The sequence below is a fragment of the Telmatherina bonti genome, assembly GCF_933228915.1.
Source record: "Telmatherina bonti genome assembly, chromosome: 2".
In the NCBI taxonomy this organism is placed as follows: domain Eukaryota; kingdom Metazoa; phylum Chordata; class Actinopteri; order Atheriniformes; family Telmatherinidae; genus Telmatherina; species Telmatherina bonti.
The window spans coordinates 38,006,838-38,030,801 of NC_136620.1; the positions used below are offsets into that span (position 1 = coordinate 38,006,838).

At 42.6% G+C, this 23,964-nt stretch overlaps 1 protein-coding gene across 2 annotated transcripts in view; it reads left to right on the forward strand.

The window, feature by feature from the left end:
• Positions 1 to 7,026: 7,026 nt before the first annotated feature.
• The window catches only part of mtss1la (MTSS I-BAR domain containing 2a), a 29,133-nt gene continuing 12,195 nt past the window's right edge, over positions 7,027 to 23,964 (forward strand). For both annotated transcript variants that reach the window (XM_079259001.1, XM_079259002.1), the window contains exons 1-3: positions 7,027 to 7,268; positions 10,170 to 10,231; positions 10,344 to 10,417. In XM_079259001.1, the coding sequence (XP_079115127.1) occupies positions 7,200 to 7,268; positions 10,170 to 10,231; positions 10,344 to 10,417 (205 nt within the window). In that variant the 5' untranslated portion in view covers positions 7,027 to 7,199. The remainder of the gene's footprint in view (positions 7,269 to 10,169; positions 10,232 to 10,343; positions 10,418 to 23,964) is intronic.

The following is a 23,964-nucleotide window of genomic DNA, read 5'->3' on the forward strand; positions in this document are numbered from 1 at the left end:
AAATGATTAGATTTAGTTTAACTCACTAATACTTGAAATGTTAGAATAATTTTAACTTTTTAGACAAAGAACAGTCAACATATAATTAACATTTAGTGGTTTTTTTGCAGAAAAATTAACTGCAACGATTATAAAAAGGCTAGAAAAAGATCAATATTTCACCTGGGAATGTTGTGACTTGTTTTTCTGTATATTTTTCTGTGTTAGATCTGTATTTTCTTACTATCACCTACCTGTCAAATAGTTCAGTAACATCAGGTAGTATTTCCTTTCTTCTTTTTATGTTTAGTTTGCTGAGTTAAACTCACCTGACTGAATACAAACAAGTATTATTACACCATAAGGAGCTTCAAACATGTTGCTTCAGAGAAGCTATGAGCTGTAAAGCATGGATCATTTAACTACATCATCCAGGCAGCGGAGGTATTATAAACAACCAACACATTTTCTCCACAAATTCCTGAAATTTTGCTTCATATTGCATCCAAACGAATGTGAAATTCATTCAGATGGCTTCAGATAGGAAATTGTGGGGGGCACGTGTAAAATAAGACCTTAAAAAAAAGTCCAGGTTTCAGGAAATAAAGCTAAATTAATAAACTTAAAACAGCTTATTCTAGACTTTTTCATCAAGTTGTTTACTTGGGAAGATGCTGGATTATATGACTTTAACCACTGTTACACAAAGACTTTAAATTAGTTTATACCATGGTCACGGATAATTCTAATGACAACTGGTGACATTATTTTAATATATATACTCACACGTAGTTCATCCAGTTAAATAACTGAACCCTCCTTTATGGGGCGTCACCATAGCAACGCGTTACTCACCTGATTCAGATCAGCTGTTTTTTAACAGGTGAACAACAGAAACGCACTGTAGCTTGACAGCTGTTGTTTCAGTTCAGTTCAGTTTATTTACCATTTGCAGAATTAAAACCACTTTGGAAAACAGTCGTAAGAGCACATTCGACAAACATACAACACACACAGAAACTTCCTAAAATAGAGTAAAAATAAAAAATAAAACACCAAATAAAACGCAACTAAAATGATAACCATAACAGTGATGAGGTGCATGTCTAGGACATTTTCATATTGCATTGTTTAAAGTCAACACCACTTGTGGAAAGAAACTTTTTGTGTGCCGACATTTATTAGCGCTGTATCGTCTATTTGAGAGCATAAAAAGGCATAAAAAGTACATTGAGGCCAACATAAGATAGTTCCTATACTTCAGCATATTTAGCAAGTGTTGTAAAAATGAAGTAGAAATTTGTTATAAAATGTTTACTGTGTGGGACCAAGCAGATTGAACAACTCGGATCTGTGCATTACACGGTTATAATGCACTTTGCGGAGGACTCCGCTTCGCGTCTTGGTGTTCTAGACTCCGCGATGTGGATTACGACTGTCTAATGCACAGCTCCTTGTTGTTTAATCCTTACTGATAAAGTCAGTCAGGTTTTTGGGATGAGCCCCCCTGAGGTGTCTTCTCTGGCACCGCCCCTGATTGGTCGCCTTAGAGGCAAATTGCAAGACGAGAAGTGTCCACAGTTTTATACAGTGACACCTGGAAAGTTATTATCATTTGAGGTATAAACACATCAACTCTTCTCAGACTGCAGTTCAGTGGTATAAAAAAGTTCATTTAAAAGAGTGAAAATTAGAAAAAGAAAGTTGAGCTGAAAATGCAGATTTATTACCTCCACATGATTTTATTCCCATTAAGACCAACAAGATGACATTTCTCTAACAAATCAAATTTAGCTTCTTATCTGTTACGTTGCTGCAGAGAAGACGGGAGTCACACAACTCCAGAAGATGCCAATAAGGAGAAGGAGGTTACAGGCCATCTCTACAGCCGTTAAAACACAGCAGCAGGGAGAGGCGAGGCCAACTAAACAAACCCAACACCCCTAATGAAAGCTAAAAATACAACTTACTTAACCACTAGAAGCATTTTAACACAAACGGGAAAAAGAAACCCAAAGAAAAGCAAGTTGGAAGGTCAATCTGGAAAACTCAAGATAAGAAAAATAAACTTTAACAGAAACATGGTGAGACAGCAAGAGGCCAAAAGGCCCGGACTTGTGGATCCTCAGGCCCTTTACGGGTCACTCCCAGGAACCAACTGGCTGGAAGAGGCAACCAGTTAACAGGAGGAGGAGGAGGATCACCTGGAAAGGCGGCAGAACAGATATGTAAACCACAGGAATCCACCACATTCCTGTAAGATCATTTTTACAGCAGAGCCATCATCCTTGATTAGATAAATGTCAAAAGGACAAAAGGTCAAGGGTCAAAGTAACTTTACTGATGCTGGAAGGTAGATTTGATTTACAGGAAGCAGGAGAGGCACAAACACAACAAGTGGACACTTCATCTAAGGCCAGGACATAAATAAATGCATAAAAACCTTTAAATTACCACAACAAAAGATAAATAGAAGAAATAAGTAAATGATGGATAGACTAACTTCCTCACGACCCCTAATTAAACTAAGCAGTTAGGAAAATGGATGGATGATAAAACGGCAACATAAACACCTATAAAAGAACAAATAAGGGGTCAAACTGTAATAAACACAGAAAGAAATACTGGACTCCAGTAAAAGATGGGAAAGTGTGTATAGTTTGTTTACACAGCTACAGTCTGAGATCATACTTTAAAATACTCATTCTAGCAACTCTTAAACGTCCCCTAAAGTGGTTTTCAGGCTTCAGCTTTAAATATCACACGGCTTCATTTCTACCACTCCTATTTTACCCCTGTTTGTGTCACCAGCTTTAAATAACGCAAGTTGCCGCTGCCCACACCCCTCTGGAGGAATTAAAAACAAGAGAGCAGAAATAAGTAGCGTGCTTTCCTCATATCTGTCTTTTTTAGCATCAGGCTTTTGCACATTGTGGGCTGGAAAGTCAGTTGTTCTGCGTTTGCAGTTGCCTAACAGACAGCAAGAAGCAGCTTGAATTAATTCTGTTGTGCTGACAATCCTTCATGCTGGAGGAAGAAAAGTAGAAAAACAAAACAATAGAAAAAAAAAACTTCAGGAATTTCTCAGACACGTTGTATAATCCATTTCTCTGTGCGATTAGTTTTCCCAGTTCTCCTTCGTGAGATCATTAAATTTTAGCTTATGTGATCTTAAGGAAAACCAGAAGCCAAGTCCATGTGCATGGATGCTCTGATCCCCTGCAGCTGAGCTCGCCATGCGCTTCAAACTAAGTGTTGCAACAGATCACTTGCATAACAGTCAACCTCATACTGATAGCTATATATTTTGATAGATTTATTTGATCAAGTGGTATTTGACCTCAGCAGTGACCTTAGTGTTGGCTTCCTGAGAGTTATTCTTCACCAAGTAAGAAAAGGATTCTTGGTGAATCATGAGTAAGACCTGACTGAGATGTGAGAGGCCACAAGATATCATATAACACGTGCAGAAATTAGCAGCTAGGACTGTGTCAAGGTCAGAGAGAAGCTGGAATATTACGCAGACGACGTCGAGACTGAAACAGAGCAACAAGCAGCTGTTTGCTTCAACATTCCCTCCTCCTTGGTTCATGTAGAAGTGTTTCGTGTTTTAGAAAACAATCCATTGTTTTGCAGACGATCTGTCGTATGAGCGAGGTGAAACGTGGAGCCTGAAGGCTGAAAAACAACCAGCCGTTTTCGCAGACTGGTGGATGAAAATGGACCCAGACGTCAAAGCCCTTAAAGTTGGTTATATAAGCCCTCAAAGTCTTCTGAGTCTGCCCAGCTTGGTGTGTTTAAGGACTGATGATTGCTTTCAGTTGTTAGCTCTTACTCAGAGACAGAAACCTTCACATTTTTCTGTCTCCTTACAAAAAAATCCACCGAAATGAGGCTGAAATGAGGAAACACATGCATCAGCAGTGCAGCAGAGAGCAGACCCTTTTTTCTGAGGGAAGGTTGAAGGTGGTGGTGAGGAATGTCAGCATCTGTCTTGGGGATATTTTCTGTTTTATTGCTGCTTTCTCGGAGATGCCAGAGAGCGCTGTGGTGAAAACATGGGGCAGCAGTCCCAGTTCTTCTACCTCATGTCTGCCAACGTGGGGCCGGAGATACCAAACCAGACATCGCTCCTGAATCTAATCACCACAAGTTCATAAAACAGAAATGTGACATTTCTTGACTTTAATTTCCCTCTTTGTGTTTATGATCGCTGTTGTTTAAAAGATCAGCTCTGATGACTGATGCTGCGTATCTAGTTGCTCTATAAAAAACTACAGTACAGGAAGTAGAAAGGGTATCGCTGCCCATCATGTAAATGCTTTTTAAGGAAACAAGACTGACAAGAGCCACAGGAAATGTAATCAGAGACGATGATGTGAATAAAAAGTGGTTTGATATTTGAGTTAGATATAAATATGCATGTCCGACTCGCTGTTTGCTGATGTGAGGAGCCATTTTTGGTCGGACTAATCCATGTTTCATTCTGATGTCTGCCTGGTGGAGAGGATGTGCTTGTGTTTTAAAACCAGGCTGATGGATGGGGGAGGAAGGTGTGTGTGTGTGAGGCAGATGTGCTGGGTTATATATTGACAGGATGTTTATCGGGAATGCTGCACAGTGACCCCTTGACCATTTCATAAAAATAAGAGCAATAAAATGGTTAAGAAATGATAAATAACACTCTTGCAGCCTGTGATTTTTCCATTCATGTAGAGGTTATGGATATCTTGCAAGACAACTGCTGTTTCATGATATTCTTTGTTGCAGAAATCTGGATCTGAAAAGAAACAACACACATTGTTGTTTATGTTAATGTTTAATGTTGCCTTATTTTAGCTTAATACAGAAAATCAGCTGTTCTGTCCTTTAATAATGTCAGAAAATCCAGCCTTTGTTTATCTGAAAGCTGAAGTGTAAAGGCTTAAATGTAGTATATTTATCTTACAGTGATTTATTCTTTTTTTCTTATTATATTTTCTTGCTCAAGCACATTGATTGATGGTGATGATGAAGTTCATCATTATGACAATGATTATGTCTTTCCCTTTGTACCCTTTGTAACTCATGTTTATCCTCACGTCTGTTTCCATTGCCCGTGCACGGCACATTGACTTGCTTTATGCATGAAATGTGCTCCATAAATATGTTTGCTGTGCCTAGAAAACACAGCTGGAAAATCCACGTTAATATATTCGATAAAACTGAGTCAGCAATCCTTTAGCTTAACTTACATTGATGTAGTTTATAGTGCAGCAAAATGCCAAACCTCAACTTTGAAAGTTTAAGCAAATCATACCTGCCAGCATAAAGTTAGCATTTTTTTTTTCTGTATAATAAATGAATCATAAGTCTTATAGTGGTTCACTGTGGAAAAAAATCAATAGTTTTGTCCTGGAATACACTATAAATAAGTTATGATTCACTTTAGAAAGAAAAAACAGACATGCAAGTATAAAAGCATTAGGGATCCTGATGGCAATATTATCTTTGTAAAGGATGAGTTTAACCTAGCCCAGAACCTGAATGTAGCAGTCAGAATGGAGGAAAAAGACCCGAGTGCTGATCATAAACTGCACGATGCACATTTAGTTTCCATTTTTAGAATCAGAAATCTGCATTTCAGTCATTTTTACATGAGAAAAATAGCCTTTTCTTTTCATGTTTATCATTTGCATGATGTGTTAACCAGTTTGGCTGTCTAAATGGAAGGAAGGGACAATGAACACACACCATAGTCTAGACATCTTCATCTTCAGACCGTTTTAGTAGAGACAGGAGATGTTTTCACAGAAAATCCAAACAACTTAGACTAAAAAAAGAAAATATGCTGCTTGCAATATTAATTTTTAATCTGATAAACAAGTAACAAGTGAAGTACTTGGAAACATGTTTAATCTCGTGGTTCACAATAAGCAACGATCAGTGAAGTCATTTTAAAATATTTATTTCAGAAGAAGTTTTAACTTTAAATTTGTCAAGTAGCTTCAAGTGCAACAGTTACTACTAACTAAAATAACCAACTAGCTCATGTTTTGGTTGTGTTCTTTAAAATGCACATGTCAAAGTGTTGCTTTAGTTTAGTAAGGTTAATGACTGGGTTAATGACGAAGTAATCTTTTTCCATTTGTGCTCTGCTAAAATGAATGATTTTCTGTTTCTTTTCATGATCAAAAATAAAACAGCTTGAGTTAATATTTTTAATCATATTAAACCATTTCAGAACAGTTTTGGGTTCAATCAGCATGAGTTTTGTCACGCGTGTCGTGAAGGATGAACCGACCCTAACCCACATGCTGCTGCGTCCTGAAGTAAAGAACTGGAGCTAAAGATCATCAACAGACCCGTGCCTTCCCACACATGTAAATCCAAGAAAAGCCAGCTTAGTATGTCAGCAAACTGCTCCGTGGAAAAGCAGCGTTTCACTTTTGTTTGCGTGGGTGAAAGGGAAGCTGGAGGTGGGGGTGTTCCTTCTTGTCCCCTCCTCCTTCCCAAAGAAAAAAAAAACCTACTTGACCAGCCTCCTTTTCCAAATCCATTCCCATGGATCGTATTACGGGAGACTCCAGCTCCGAGACATCTGCTGCGCTAATAACAACGGAGCGCGTCCCCGCGCGCCCTGCGACCGATCCCGTCTCCTCTCGTGCCCCCTCCTCCTCCTCCTCCTACAGCCCTCCTCTCTCTCCGTTATTTGTGTAAACGCGGTGGGACATGAGGAGCCACCGTGCATGTGCCCTCCACGTTTCCCGGCTGTAGTCCAACCGAGCGCCGCGCGTCCTGCTCGGTCCTGCTCCATCCCACCGAGAGGCGAGCAGCAGCCCCCGGAGCCACCGAGCAGCAGCCCCCGGTGCCACCGAGCAGCAGCCCCCGGAGCCACCGAGCAGCAGCCCCCGGAGCCACCGAGCAGCAGCCCCCGGTGCCACCGAGCAGCAGCCCCCGGAGCCACCGAGCAGCAGCCCCCGGTGCCACCGAGCAGCAGCCCCCGGAGCCACCGAGCAGCTGGCCGTGGTCGGGGGGGGGGGGGTGGGGGGGGAGCGCAGCGGAGCGGCTTCGCTGCCTTGTTGTGGGAGAGGACAACGAAGGGCGGATGGACAAAACAAAGACTTAGATGTGTCTTATTTGAGCACACTTAAAGCGGAGGATATTCTGTCTGGTTTGTCTCTTTCCAGAAGGTTTTTTTAATTTATTTTTTTATTGTTAGTTTGTTTGTTTTGGACACCATGGAGTCTGTGGAGAAGGAGTGTGGAGCGCTGGGTGGATTATTCCAGGCCATCGTTAATGACATGAAGGTAACACACACTAACCGGGTTTTATCTGACCTTTGTGGATGCATGGAGGCTGATCACATGCATATTTTTTTTTACTGCCTTTGTCTCTTTCACCGGGTCCTCCCCCCACATGCCACACCGCTGCAGGACAAACTGGGACATGAAACATGTTTCCCTTTGTGCTGTTTGCATATTGTGCAGCAGGTCCGTCAGCGGTTGCAACAACCTGTTTAGGACACCATAAGTGCACGAAAGGAGGAATCAGGAGATAATCTTTAATAGTTTTATCTAATAAGTGTTTGATGCATTTGGTTTAAAGAATAACAACACAACCAAACAATAAACATCTCCAAGTCTATTAAGAAAGAAGAGAATGTGAATACACAAGTAGGAGAAGGTGTGTAGTTATAAAAAGACAAAAGTGAGTGTGTGCCACTTGACCCCAAACAACTGTTCCCTCTTTATCCTGAAGGGAAGGATGCTCTGAAAGAAAATAGTTCCATCACCTCATCCTTGTAAACAGAAAGAGGCAGGAAAGATTATTGATTGTGCTTTGTGATGCTTGACCCTCTTGGCAGGAAATCGCTTCTTTTATGATACGTTGCCAAGTCCACATTTAAAGCTCGACCTCAGTTATTTAACCGACTCGCTTTGCTGCTTATTTTCATGCTTTAAGCAGGAATTTGATGACTCTCACCATCCATCACTTACATCCAAGTGTGTGTTTATTGTGTGTGTGTGTGTGTGTGTGGGCGGGGGGGGGGGGTCAAGGAAGTTGTCCCGGGGTGGTCTGTTGTTGTTCGTGACAACAGATGGAAAGTGTGAACTCCATCAGGCCTGCAGGCAGCTCCCACTCTTCACACAATGCTGCTGCTTGCAAAGTGCTCCGCAAACAAGTCAAGCATCAGATTGTTGTTTCAACTCTCAGATTTCTAATCGATCGAATAGCTCGCACGGCCCTGGTGCCTTTTCCACAGACTATTTATGGACACCCCCCCCTTTTGTAAGGCTCCAGTGAAATCAGCTTTCAGCTAATGGCAGCGCTGGTTTGGGTTCATACGTTTCCCTTTTGTGTTCCCTCACGCTAGGACCACAGAGAGACACGGGGGCTCTCAGAGAGACAGTCTGTGTATTGATAAGCAGTGCAGATGAATGAGGCTGGAGCCCTTAGTCAGCACAGTATCGGTGTCCACTGTCTGAGGCAGAGATCTGACCTCATTTCTGCCGCTCTGCTGGGCAATGAAAGCCTGTTAAACCAGCCTCACCCCCCTGGAGCAACGCAGCAGCATAGCTCTCCTGACTCAACCCAGTTGGAGTTTGGTTGTGACGGACTTACATGATGCACGTATGAGGAGCTTGGGCGGTGTTGTCTCTGCTTTGATGCGCTGATGGAAGGCGTACCTGTTGGTTTTATAACAGTCTGGCAGAACTACAGGAAACATAAGTGAGTAGGAGTTGTTGGAACAGAAGGCAGAGAAATGATTCATCTGGATTAGGTCAGGAATCAGCGGTTAGATCGGATCTGAGTCATACGTGGTGATTTAAAACCTCTGTGTGGGGCAAGGTCATTACTTTTTAAGTTGTCCTGAAGGAACATCGCCTGCTACCCATCAGGGCTCTCTTTGTAAGCTCTTCCACCGCACTTGTCTTTCCGTTCACCAGAACTCTATCTTTCCTGTCCTCTCCATCCCAAACAGTTGAGGCAGATGGCTGCCCTCCCTGAGCTGGGTTCTGACGGAGGTTTTCTTCTTGTTAAAGGGGAGTTTTTTGCTTCCCACTGTCGCCGCGTGCAGCTCAGGATGGGGGATTGGATCCAAGTCATGATTCGATGTATTCAGTTGGTTTCTATTATAGGATATGTATGAACTGGCTTGAAATGATGTGTATGTTGACTGTATGTAAAGTGCCCTGTGACAACATTGTTGTGAAGTGGTGCTGTACAAATAAAGTTGAATTGTATTGAATGGAGCTCTCCCTGAACTTTTCCAGGTGTGGATAAAGGTAAAAAAGCACGTAGCACACTCCCCTAAGATGCTGTGCACGCAGCCCTCTTTGCCCACTTCTTCACCCTCCTTCCTCAGCTGTCTTGGCAGCGCATCTCCCTCCGGCCCCAGGGAGTTCCCAACCACACAAGCTAATTAGACACCTGTTAAAGTGGCGAGCAAGCAGCGAGGCTGTGGCGCTTCTGGCCGAGGTTTTGTGACCATGGCTCTTAGATAAGTGTCCAAAGCAGAAGCTTTAACCTGGAGAACCTGGGGCTTAACCTCTGGATGGAGGTTAAAGGAGATGTGATGAGGAGAAACTCTCATTCCTGATTTCACTTTGGCTATATATAGTCAGGACACGTAACCCCCCTTTTGGCTTGTATCCATCAAAAGAGGCACACAGGGGTTATGCCTTTCCTCTCCTTACTCAAGCTCAAGTTCTTGCTTTAATGGGATCTAGCCCTCCACTGTGTGTTTAATGTTTGCTTTCTCAGCCTATAGCTCAAGGCAGAGCGCGACGATCCAGCGGTAAATCTAATCCAGATTTTGCAAAGACAAGCCTGTCCTACCTGCACGTAACAGCCGCGATATGAACGTTTTCATTGGTCATTCATGCAATAAGAGTTTGCAAACACATGAGAGGATGCTGCTCATGCTAATTGTTAATGATACGTAAAAATGCATGATGAACTTTCTAAAGGCAAGTTGGAGCATGACAGCAGGTAGAAATCAGCAGTTTTTAGCCTTCAAGGTAAAGAAGTCCTCTTTGCCTTATTGCAGCCTGATTTGGAGCTGTGCCTTCCTTTCATGGCATCAGACACTACCCCTCTTAGAGAAAACATGTATTTGTATGCATACTGCATGCGTGTGTGTGCTCTTTGACTTCAGTGTCCTTGGTGAGATATTTATTTGACCGTGTTGTTCCTTCTCTTATCAGGGCTCCTACCCTGTTTGGGAGGACTTCAGTGCCAAGGCCACAAAGCTGCACTCTCAGCTCAGGTGAGTGCTGGTTCATGTGAGCAGCAAACGTCAGTGAGGAAAGTTCTTGTGCAATGTTTACAGACTCTTGATGCAGTCAGTGTGCAGTTAACACAAACCCGTGTATTTTCAGGACCACAACTCTGGCAGCCGTGGCCTTTTTAGATGCCTTTCAGAAGGTGGCGGACATGGCTACCAACTCCAGAGGTAAAAAAACTGAATTAATTCATGCTCACACGCCGTGGAGTCGGGGCTCAGAAAGGGAGAAAAGAAAATTAAATTTATCCCTTGTTCTTGAGCAAAACGGTCTTTTTAAAAAAAATCTATTTACAACATGTTTTGCGTCTTGGTGTTTGTGTCTTACTGCAAAGTTTGATTTACATTCATGTGATGTTAGCGTATCAATGCCTCTGCTTCATACCAGCACATTCAAACTCAGAGCTGTCTGCACCTTTTCTCCAACGGAGCAAAGCTTTACAGCAAATAAGCAAAGATGTTCTTTCAGTAATGTTTTTTCCTTTTTATTTTCTACATGAAACTGTGCAGAACAACAAGTATACTGAATATTAATGGCTTTTCCACATTCTTCTGCAAGTGGACAGTTGGTGCAACACTCTTGGCTGCCTCTCGCAATCATTTTGCAGTACTAACATGACCAAAGCCAAAGTGGAAGCCACTGTGGTGGTGGTGGTGGGGGGGGGGGGGGTCTCAAAAGAAATGAAAATCTGGGCTTATTGTTTGTCAGTCTTAATGAGGTCTGCTGATCTGCTTTCTCACCCTGCGAACAGCAGCAGGGCGGCTGGCCACAGGGGAAACCGATTAACACAGATTTCTTTGGAGTTGATCGTCGACAGCAGTATGTAGGTCAAAAAAATCCCGCTAACTCGGACGAGCGTGCAAAGGCTCCCGACATGAGCTCAAACGCAATCGCACAGACGTTGAAGCAAACCGAGGACACGCGTACATATATTCAAAGGGTGACAGCTGGTAGCCAGCCAGCTGACCTTACAGGTCACATACCAGCGTGCTTTTAAAGATTTTTGGACCAGGACCGCTCCTTATTGACCACTCACTGAGAGAGAAAATAGACTTAGTGGTATTTCTCCAGTAGCAGTGGAGTTTATTACCATGGCGATATATCAAGCTACCTTAAATGATTCCTGATGAGAACGCACATGAGTTATCTCAGACGAGGCACTGTAGACGGGGGACTCGGGTCAACTTACGGGCCGGTTCCAGTCGGCAGCCTGCTTAAATAAAACGGGGGTGCACACCAAGGCAAGCCAAGACTTCAAAGGAAAAGTGCAGGAAAAGGCGTGTAAAGAGCAGAATGATAGATGACACAGAGAGAGATGAGCAAACTCCCTCGTGCAGCTCTCGGCTTGTAACATCCCTGTAAGTGTGTCACTCATACACCCACCCTCTTCTGCTTCCCCACCAGTGACATTAACTGCAGGATTAAAGTCATCCCTCTCATACACTGATGAGGAACTAATGTCATGTGTCTGTTGGACAAGCAACTGAGAGGTGATATTCAAAACGGAGGAACTTTCATTTTAATGCCACATGTTTTCACATGAGTGGAATGAAATTTGGATGCTGCAGACTTTTATGGCTGCATGAAAATGGGAAAAAAAAAGTAAGATATTTATAAATAAAGTCAGAGTGCAAATAAAATTATATGTAACTAGAAAAGCATTCGGAGTGAGCAAACCTCTGCCAAGGCCTTTAAAAAAATTCCTGGATCCAAACGGTGAACCGGATCAGCACCTAAATTTAATTCCTTGTTCCTTTTCACATTTCCAACAAGTCCTGAAAATGTAATGAAAATCCATCCATAACTTTTTAAGTTAAAACAGACAAGCAGATAAATGCTGGGTAGATCATAACCTCCTCGCTGAAGGTAGATATAAATACAGCGTTAGAAAAGTGTAGTGGCGTGTGTGTGTGCGTGTGTGTGTGTGTGTGGGGTGTGTGTGTGTACGGTAATCACAGGGACCCACCGGAGATCTGCAGACCTGCAGCTTCTGGGCTGAAGGATCTGGTGGGTTTCCTCGGCTTCCTGCTGGAGGGCAGAGGAACAAACAGCGAGTGGGAATAAAACTACTTCTCATTCAGTAGTTTTTAAATATGATAATCAGCATTGTTTGTGGATCAGATTAGTGTTTTATATCCAGTATTATTGAGACTTAGTGCTACAGTACCTAAAGGAGAGAGGAGTCAGGGAGAGAAAGGCGTGAGATGCAGCAGAGGGCGTCGGGTCAGGAATCCAACTTGGGTCGGCTGCTTGGAGGAACCTCCGTACGTAGTGGTTCAACCAGGTCTGGCACCAGAGGTCACGGTGGGCTTGAGAGGCTTTTACTGAAGTCATGAGGTTGTCAGAGTTAAATTAGCATGTCTGTATCAGGGGTTTAAACCCCAAGTTTGAACATTTTGGCCAAAATCTCAGTATTATTTTGCTTTGATTTAATTTAGCCACTTTTTTGCATTAGATGGTATGACTTGCTGAGTAACATGACTTTTATTCATAATAAATAAAAAAAAGCAACTAAAATATCAAACTATAACTTTATTCTTGTCCTCCATCAGACATTTAAATGAATAAAAACATCATGTAACCGAAAACTGAAAGAATGAATTTCTGTTTATTGCCATAAAAAAGGACAAAACGCAAACCTTCCTGCTGTTTACAGCTTAAAATACTTTTTAATACTTAGTTACGATAACCAAGGCTGTACAGTCTGCATTTATCTTAGCTTATCATATTGATGTTTGTTCCAAATCAGTGCTATTGACCATTGATTATTGAATTAATGTGTTTTTCCACCAACATTCTGAATGAAGTTGCACATTTATTGCAAGTTTGAGAGCAAATTAATTGCATCAAATTAATTGCATCAAAGAAATCTACCGCAGGGGGATTCAAAGTCAGTCCTCAAGGGCCACGATCCTGCAGGTTTTCAAGGTATCCCTGCTCCAACACAGCTGACTGAAATGAAATGGATCTGCCAGCCTGTGAAGTTCTGCACTGTGACTCATTCATTGCATTTTATGGAACTGCATCAAATCTTGAAAAAACAAAAAGTAAAACTGTTCAAACGACAACAAAGAACAAAAAACCTTTGGGCACATGAGCTGTGATCAGATAAAGGGGCCGAGGCAGCGTCCTGAATCCGGACGAGTCATCCAGGACAACGATGCACTCTACTCGTCTGCAGAGTTAAAGTCACGTTCAGAGAGAAGCCAAAACAGTTTGATGGTAGCGAGCATCAAACTTGGCCTGTAAACATGGTTCAGGAGAAAATAAAATCTTTTTGTGTAAAAGAAAAATCTTTCCAAACGAACAAAAGATTTGGATTGTGAAAGGACGTGCCGCTGCATCCAGACTAACCCGTGTCAGGGGTTGTTCTCCGTCAGAAACATGCTTCGCCACCGTTGTAACGATTAAAATCCTGAAACATAATAATATAAACATCATGTCACATCTCATCCCTGGAGAGGTATGAAAGCCTGAGGTGCCTTCCAAACAGGAGTCCACAAACCAGTGGGTGGGAGTGGGATATTTCAGGGTTTTAGGCCACTTATTTATAGTAAAAGGGGTCAGAAAGAAGAGCCCAGACCAGGATTTGAGCTTCAGTTTCTGTATGTGAGGCTCAAACAGTCAATATCTTTTAGTATTAGATCAAAATTTTACACTTGATATGATTTAACTTTGAAACAAATTCTTTTCATGCCCAGTTATTTGTTGTTATGAGTTAACCATTTGAAATATAAAGGTGAACTTGCATTTTACAGCCCCTCCAGGGATTTGTGACACTGTTAATCTGTGTCAACGGTTAACACAGATTTAATCAGCCTTTGTGGATCTTCATCTCATATTCGTCAAAACTTCACCATATACTTGGGTAAAAACAAAAGTTTCGCCCAGCATGTCTGGATTTATGTTACTTCTGTCCAGTCACAAGTACACACAGGTTTTTTTTAATTAGATTTCCACAAGCCTCCTATTATCAGATCTTAACATGCTAAATCTCCCCCGAAGCTTGAATCCAGCCGCTGGGATACACTTCTAGCAGAGTACAGCGTGTCAGAGGAGGAGTAAACCTTGTTACCTTATTACACCTGCTGTGAAAGATCAAGCTCGGATCTTCCTGCTGGAGGTGAAACAAAAGGAATGTCTTTCCTAATAAAATTTGATCTATTTCGCGGCGTCTCTGACTGACACATTCAGAGGGACGGTGAAGATTCTGGAGATATTGTGAATAATTTATTGCAGGTGAATATTTCAAGTATGATCTTATCTTTTTAATTTTGTCTTGCTGGTTTGGAATTTGCAAAGATCTGTGGTTAAACCCGTAGTGGAGTTTCCGTTGTGCATGTGCGTTCGCTGGACTGGACTGAACTGTGTTACGTTTCAGGAAAAGCTGAAACAGATTGTTGCACTAAAACTCTCAGGAGCTGCAGAAAAAATGGGAAATACTGCCTCAGGTACACTTATTGATCTCATAATCACATATATGTGGTCATATTTGAGTCAACTATACAAAGAAAAGTCATTTTGCATTTCAGGAAGATAAAAAAAAAATGGAAAGACACTTGAATTACAGCATTAAAAAGTCCTGGTGGGACTAATATACCTGCTGCAGCAGCCTGGTGTTTATGTGACCATGTTACCATTCTGGGGGATGTCTTCACAGATGAGGGACAGCTGCATTACACAAAATAAACTGTTTGAAGGCACAACTAAAACACGTTTTGCTGTAAAGTTTTCCCTGGAAACTAGCAGAAGGTTAAGTTATCGTTGAGCTGACATCAGAACTCGTATCTCTTAAATATAAACCGTATTGTGTCGTTTTATATGGTGTAAACTAGAGCGCCGTTTCAGTTGCTTTCCTCCTGTGGGAGCCGTTTTAGCCTTCTCAGGCTTCAAACTGTAATTAATTTGGCAGGAGGAATGTCGATATTTATTGGAGCTGGCCTGTGCAACACAGGCCTGACCTGTGAACCTCAGGCTGCCGGCTCCACGGACATAGTTCTGCAACTTTGACCTTCTGGCAGCTGCAGTGTTATAATGATGTTTTCCTCAAATAAATCCTCATGCACATGTCGCGCTCTTCCCACATTTGCTGGAATTGTCGTCTGAATAACTCCAGACTCTTCAGGAAATGCTTGCTCATCATTTTCTGGGTCTCTATTTCTGTCTGTGTGGCTGTTTCTCTTCATTCTGCTTGTTTTCCTTTGTGTGTGTGTGTGTGTGTGTGTGCGCGCGCGCGTCCGAGTGGTCATGTTTGTCTCAGTGCCTTGGCAGCCATATAGGGCTGATGGCTCCACAGGGGGCGTGCCCTCGGCTGCGAACTGTTGGCCGTTGTCTCCGCCAGCCCGAGCCCCTCTTGTGTTTCGGGACGAGCTGCAGCTGCTGGAGCAGCTGGAGGTTACATTGCACTCCTCTTCGGCCTACTTTAATCTTACCTTTAACACAGTCACCCTGTCACCCCTTTAACTCTCCAGACGGCACACGCTTCCCTGTTCCTTGCCAAAAGAAAGCTACGTTTCCCCTTATTCAGTACTTGTGTAATGTTCCACGCAGAGAAGACGGTGAATGAGAAAAGATTTGATGATTTCCCGTCCTGACTGCAATAAGCAACTTCTCATATAAACCCCCCTCTGCCATCATCCCCCCTCTGCCTCTCCCTGACTCAACCTCTGTTCTGTGTCTGCACGTGTCCATCTATGTCGGTATGTGTTCAGACTTCCCCCCGCCTGTGCAGCAGGTTTTTAGCGTTTACGGCCGTGGCGTCAGCGTCTGTGTTTTATGAAGCAGCTGGAAGAGTTGGCAGCCGGCTGCGCTGACGGATCCATGTCTGAAGACACGTATGTCTCTGTGAACTGGAAGCTCCCATCTGGGTTCAATGAAGGCCTGTTCGTCGCAAAGCTCGCATTAGATGGCTGTATTTGGAGAATTTAAAGCTTATAAAGATACATGTTTCATGTTTCAACACCCATCTTTCCTTTGACTGATTTTGTAGCGTTATGGAGTGTTTTATTAGAAAACTGGTCATCCTAATGGACTTTGGTGTATCGTCGAGTCTAGACCGTATTCTCTGCGACCCGTTTAAGAGCACCAGACTCTGTTAAATGTCCTGCCGCTGCCAGGCTGGATAACATATGTTTTTTCCTCCCGTTTCTCATCATGGATGATTTGAAGAGATGTCAAAAAGCTGGTGGTCCAAAGCTAATGGTCCATGGGCGTGTGACATACTTCTGTTTGGGAGAGTGAGGTGGGTCTGATGGGGGAGCTGACCTGGATGGGGGGTTGTGGTTGCTGTGGGATTCTCCACAGCTCTGGGTATCCAGGGTAGGCAGAGGCGTTGAGTTAATCCTCTTAGCCCCACTCTGTAACACACAGACACACAGACTGCCTTTGCTTCCATTCCTCATCAGCCACCCCCAGCTTTAAAAATTCACACTCTGGGATCATTGGCCAGACTAGCATGCTCTGCAAGTTTGTCCTCGCTAATGAAGCCTTTGTCTTTACATCCAGAGCCTGTTCAGTTCATGCACCATTACACACACATCCGTGCACACTCGGCCTAAAACGTTCCTGCGGGTCACTTGCAACTCTTTCCGGCCCCCTTCTGTCTTTTCCCTCTTACTTGTGCAGAGCTCACAGAGTGGAGGTATGCTTGTAGATCAGTGTGTCAGCGAAGCAGTAATCTGCTTGGCTGCTGTACTTCTCTGGGTTGGCAGATGGAGCGGATATCCCTACCCGCCATCTGGACAGCCTGGCTCGGACCAGATACTGTGGTGGCCGAGTGCTGAGCGAGATCAGGGGATTACTGTCCTCTCCTGCTATCCCACCAGCGCAGCTATTTTTACAAACGTCAAATAACGAGCTTTCCCATGTGATCAGACTGACATGCATCAAGCCTGGCCTTTCATGTCCAAGCTTGACGCGAGCCTGTATTGTAATCTCTGCAGCAAAAACCAGGAGGTTACAATGTTGAACACGGGAGGGCCTTAATCATAAAATAAGCTTATAGATTCGGAGTGTTTTGGATTATGTTCATGAAGTCATGTATATGAATGCCTTTGTTTGTATCTTGTGCTTTGCCGTGCCTTTTTAGTGATTGTATTCTGCCTCTTTTAGATATTTAATGACCTCCTAACATAAGACCACATTAAGTATTGACAGAAGCCTCTTATTTCCCCTTCTGCTGTTTACCTTGTCTGTCAGACGGTGCTAAATAGTTTCCAACACAGATCTTCGCTACGTCTCTCTGGAGTTTATAGGCTTCAGCCTCAGGAGCTAGTTTGGCCATCCAACAAGAGAATATTTTCCAGCCATTATGATGTCTAGATGCAAAAAGCAAAGGACGAAGCTGCTGCAGTAATGCGAGGAACAGACGAAAAGTAAGGGGGTGGTGCGGGGGTAATAAATAGAGAGAAAACAAATCTTTTGGTTTTGCATAACTTTCATTCTGAGGTGAATGCTGAACGCAGGAGACAAACATGAGACGAGAGGGGGAACACTGTGTTCAGCTATATCCTGAACATGAACTCAGCGTCAAAGGAAGCAAGAGAGGGAGGGAAAATACACGAGACTGCCGGATAGAGGAATGCAAGGGAGGACTTTAAAGGAGGGAATGAAAAGGATATGCTTCTTTTCTGTGACTCCAGAAGGAAGACTGGAAACTTGTAGAAAGAAATAGCAGAGAATGGACGATGTTACGCGGCAGCCAGTTGACATGAAGCAGAAATATAAAGAGATGAAGAAGTCTGCACGTGAATAAAGAGCAAAGTGTGGCCTTATGTTCAAAAAGATCATTTTCAGGTTGAGTTAATACTTGGAGGCAACAGATGAAGGTGGACTTCACGAAATGTATAGCTTCGTTTCCACCAACGGTTGCGGGTCGGGATAGTACGATTAGCTGAAATGTTGTTGCGTTTCTTAGCTTGGAAGCAAAGTATCAGCTGTATCGCCATAGATACCTCAACTATAATAGATGCTTTTTGTAATTTATGAATATGTCACTTGCATTTGCTCGCAATTAGCCAAGAAGGTCGGAAAGCTTGGATATCGGTTGGAATCGCCATAAAGACTCGTCTTCACCAGGAAAATGAGAACAATGCCAGTTGAGTTGTTGTGTCTTTGTTCCAGATGAAGAGGATAAAAGTCACGTAAACCAGGAATAAGTTTAGAAATCAAGCAGGCGGTCCAATGTTGGTTTGGATGCCGATCTACTGTCTTTTATCAACCAGCGAGAACAATAAATACACTGCTGGTCCCAGGAACACATCAGGCCACCAGGAAAATTGTTAGTTTGCCAGATTTCCTGTCTGTCTGCGTGTACGGGGCTAAACAAACTGGTTTTACCAAAATAACAGTCTGCCTTCAGTCGTTTTGTACCAGACGTGACATGCTCAGAACACAACAAATAAATATGTATTTTCATCAGTTCACATCAATGGAATAGAAGCAGATTTTTTAGTCTGTTGAGAAAAACGGAGCTGCTTACGGAAGAGAGCTCTCAGACATCGTTTCACTGCTCCATCCAAAAGCCTTCAAGGTTCCGATGTCCTGCTCATTGCCGTGGAAACAGCTTTATATTTGCAGAAAAGTGAAATTGGGGACAGCATGAAAATTGATGCTACTCATTTTTCAGGTTCAGTTTCAGCTACTTATTGTCCCAAATGGGAAACTTGATTCGCAGGTAGGTTCTTCTGAACATCACACAATAAAATCCAGTTGTTCACAACAAACCATGATTGTTCAGAGAAAATGTCATAAAACACAAAACAATTTTAAAAACAATGAACTGAAACAAAAAGCAACCTAAAACCTCGTGAATGATTCAAATAAAATGCTACGAAGGGGCAAAAAACACAGCAAGAGATAATTTATCAATAAAAAGGCGTATGAGACGTAAAATTATTTGAAGCTATTTATAAATGCTACAGCATGAGGAACAAAGGAAATTTTCTTTCCTAAAGACAAAAGAAGGATCTCTAAATCCACTTTGTATGAGACCCATACTAGATCTGTCCCCGTTTTATGGCATCTCCATTTCTTTATACGATTTCTGGGGAAGTTTAGAATTACATTGGTGCCCCAGTGGAAGGATTCTAAATAGGTTGGGCGGGTGGGGTCAGGTTGTGGAAATGCAAAAAAAAAAGAGCGTCCCAGCCCACCCTGACCTCCTGTTGGTGGAAACGAGGCCTATGTGGAACAAAAGGATTGTATAGAAACGGCCGTAGCTGAGAAAGGAGCAACGGAGAGGTTGAAGCGCATCTTGAGTCAGGATATTAAGATGACCCTCAGCTTCTTTTAAGATCAATTTCCACATAAGAGTCGTGTAAAGGCTCATGTAATTCATCACCCCCAGATTTAAATCTCCCCATCAGAGCCGAGGTGAAAACATCGCTTCCTTGTACTGTGCATGCTCTCGTTTCCTCCCTCCTCATCCCTTTGTCATCTCCTGTGAAAAGCACATCTGGACATGGGGTGGTGAGTATTTTTAGAAGCATTTACATCCCTGGACAGGAAGCTCCTCCAGCAGAGAAAAATCACTTGTTTTTCTCCTTCCCCCTCCTCGAGCCATGTCCTAATGCACACCAGAACATCGGGACACACCGGGGGCTGTCTGTGCGTCGGTGGGTGTTTTGTGGTTGAGAGGTGAAACTCGCTGTGTGTATTGTCTGCTCAGGCAACAATGGGATGAGTGTGTGTTTGTGTGAGAGTAAAACAATTGATCTGAAGGCCACTTCCTCTGCCTTTTAGATGTATTGTTAGTGGTAACGGGAGACATTCCACTTCTACAGTAAGGAAGTGACACAAAGACTTGGAATGAAGTTTGGATTTCTACTGCAGACACACATGGCACACATGTCGACTCATAAACAAACCCACGTTTGTTTAGGGTTCGAGATATTTCCAGCCTCTCATATGTTGGAATTTGCTTATTTTCTCCCCTTTTAAGAATCACCTATTTTCCATACTTGGGTTGTGGCTAGAGCCGTCACGGCTCCCAATCATAGCTACGATCCATTAAGAATCAAAGGATTCATTTGAAGGAGGAACATGCAAACTCCACAGAGAAAAGGCCTAAACTGGGGATCTGCTGGCTGGGAAGCATCACAGTGCTCCCGACCACATGGATGTGAAATAAGAATGGATTATTTTTAGGCTCCGATTGGACAAACTTTGATATGTATGAAAAGTTTGTTTGATTGATAACCAAGCAATCATTTGGAATGCAAACAATCCTGAGTTTCAGACTCTTATCTGTTTCTCTCAACAACAAGGTTCTGATACTTTGCTTTGGATCCTTTTTAATGACTCCTGGAAAAAATAGTTAAAGGGATATTCCACGTGTTTACGTGGGAGTCTGAGTTCGTTTAATTCAGAATAAAAGTTAATTCCGCTTTAAACTGATGAAAAACAACCATGTAAACACTTAATTCCTTATGCGAATTTCTATTCGGAATTAAATTGTAAACCTTCGTTCCGCTCTAAGTTAATTCTGGTCGTTCTGAGCATGCTCGTTACCTTGTCCTGTCCCGATGACGTGCGTTGTTTTGCCTCCAATGTTCGGTGGTCTATCTTTCTTCTCCTTTACAGTTGCTGCAGAAAGTGAAGTAGTATGTTGGTGTTGAGCTGCTACTTTACATTTATAATAGAAATACCGGTGAAACTGGTACTTATTATGTAGTTTTTACAAGTTACGACTGAAAAGACGAGAAGCAGGGCGCCAACTTAGTTTATTTCCCTTATACGTCATATGTTACGTTCACGTTCACCCTCTGTCCAATCAGAACGCTTCCTAACCTGCCGCTCTAAAGAGGAATTAAGTGAGGACGTGTTTCGTGTAAACCCTCATTCAGAATTATTATTTTCATGTAAACTTGTAGGAGAATACGTTAATTCTGAATTATTTAATTCCAAATGAAAAAACATCATGTAACCGTAGCCATTGTGTAAGAATTGCTACTGTATAATGATAAACTGTGTCACATTTAAACAAATAATACATTCTAGCGCTCGGCGCTTTCCAGTACCCGTTGCAACGACGTTAGCCGTCGTGTATCAAAAAGCCTCGACAACACTTACAAACACTACAGAACTTTTCCCATTCTCCCGTCACGCCAGCTAATTCAGCCTCCATCTTGCATCCTACCTAACCTTTTAGCTCTCTCAGGCCAGCAGACGACGATCTTACCATGACTCTTGTTTTGTCTCTTTCTCTCTTTTAATCTTCTCGCGTTTCTTTGCTGAATCAGCGACGTTGTGTGTTCTAAACAGCCAGCGTGTTTTAGTGTGACGCTAAACTCTGCTGCAGCGACCCGGATGTAAAAGTTGTGAAGTGCGGTTTCTCAGTCTCGAGACGCTGCTTGGCTCCAGAAACGCTCATGATAAATGTCACTGTGTCGTTGAATAAGTCCGGAATGCGGACGTAATGTGTCTTTCGGAAACCGTGTCATCCCATCAACAGCAGAGCCGGCGTTCACCGCAACTTCTAAATCTACTGCGAACCACGAAAGCATCCACTTCTGCAGCACTGAGGCTGGTGTGTCTCAGTAGGATCTACTGTGATGCTGCTACGCTTGTTAGCTTTAGGCCCATTTGGGCTGCACAGTTGACCTGCTTGTGGAGGAGAAAGCTGCTACTTCAGCATCCCTTTTCTCTTTCTTCAGCTCCTTCCACCGGAGAAGGCTAGCTTCAAGCTGATTCTCTTCTTTTTTCTGTTGATGCTTCAGCCAGTAAACAAGAAATACTACAGAATGTCCCTTTAACATAGTTTTATCTGCTAAATACACGCTTTTCTACATAACTCTGAGAGGTGATTTAGGACATTATTTGTCCCACAGTGGGGAAGTTGACATGCCTTAGCAACTCCAGAAGAAAAAAAAAACAACACGGTGCAACACAAAAAAATGACATACAAAACATTTAGAGAGGAGGAATAAAATAAATAAACAATAACTGGATCCTTAATCTGGTAAATTGTAACTTGATAGTTAAAGTCTGAAGTATATCGCCTAAGTGGCCGTCACATGACTGGTGAGAGCTGGGAGCGGGGGGGTCATGGTGGCTATTAGCTTAGCTAACATCCTCCCAGGACTGGGATGCTCAGGACTCCTCCAACACACCACTGCATAGTCTAATCAACTGTGGGGTCATGAAATTCCTTCAGAAGTGTCCTGTGCACTTCAAAGGACCCGAGTCTCCAGAGTGGGAGGAGAAAACTTCGTGTACAGGACATCCGTGCTGCTCGACCAGTGCAGTTTATTGTTTAAGTGAACACGCAGGTACCCGTAGTCCTCCACCATCTCAATGTCCAGTCCTTGTTGTTCACCGGAGTGGGATGTGATTTTTTTCTCTCCTTTGTCTTGCTGGTAATGATGAAGAGGTTGTTAGTTAGTTCCATGACCTTTCTGAACTCCAGCTCTGACACATCACCAAAGATGTGTCATCAGAAAAACCTCTGGAGATGTTTCTGCTGCTGTTGTGGCTGAGGTAGGATCTGACACGTGCGAATGGGAAAGGCGCCAGCTCCGTCCACCCCTGCGCCGCTCGCCACCACATCAAAAAAAGCCAGTCTGACAGGCTGGGGTCGGGTAATGAGGTAATCAGCGGTCCATGCAGACAGCTGAGGGTCAGCATCGGCTCCTTCCAGCATCTCCTTCAGCAACAATAGTTGGACTGTGTTAAAGTCCAAAAACACGATTCTCACAGTGTTTCCAACTCTCTCCAGATGTGACCTTTTATGGAAGCGGGAACACAAAGTAAGAAAAATACCTCTTTAAAGACTTTAGGTCATAGTTTAGAAATGTAAACTTTTCTTCTAAAACCAACATTTTATTTAGAAATCATGACAGACACAATTTTTTTTTTTTTTTTTTTTTTTTTTTTAGCATTTCTGAGACCTGCTACTGTTTGTTTGTTTCCACTGTCAGGATAAAATGTGCATGCTGCATACAGAGGAACATGTTGTTTCTCTTTACTTCGTTTAGGTGCAGTGAAAAAACAGTAAGCCTTTGTGTGAGAACACAAACATTTATGTGCACATAAAAACACAATGAACAGAAACAAGGGCTTTTTTAAACATCATGCAAAATGTAAATTAGTTGCTTTATCTTCAAAGCTTTGCAGAATTTCAAACTCCTTAAAGACCAGACTCACATTTTGCTAAAGATAATAATGATTACCTCCTTGAGATATTAGCTTTACTTAGTTTTAATAAGGTCCGGTGTAAAAAAAAAAAAAACAAAAGAAAAAGTGCTGGATTTGCTGTTTTTACACATAATTAAGGAGTGAAACTGTTATATACAAAGATTAAAGTAAATATTGCTGTGATTAGAAGCTGTTTTCTAGCTAAAGCGTGATGTCACTTGGGTTTTGTTCACCTCATAGCGTGCAGTTTTCACCACAGTCTCGCACTACTGCCAACACTTACTTAATTACAATCATAAGCAGCACATTTAATTAATAGCTAATTCTCTCATTTTCAAGTCAAGTTCAGTGTGAACAAATCAGCGTTTTTAATTAGAGGGATTCTTTAGTTTCACACATCTGACGTCTGATCTTAACTTGAATCAGAGTCCAGCTGCAGGACCCCTATCCTTGACCCCAGACCCAGCCCATGTCCACATGTAGGTCTTTTTTTATCCATTGCTCTGATTGCTTCCTGACCAGCAGACGCAGTGGATGCTGCATTATTTATGAATCTCTGCATCCCCAGCGTGAAGCATCAGCA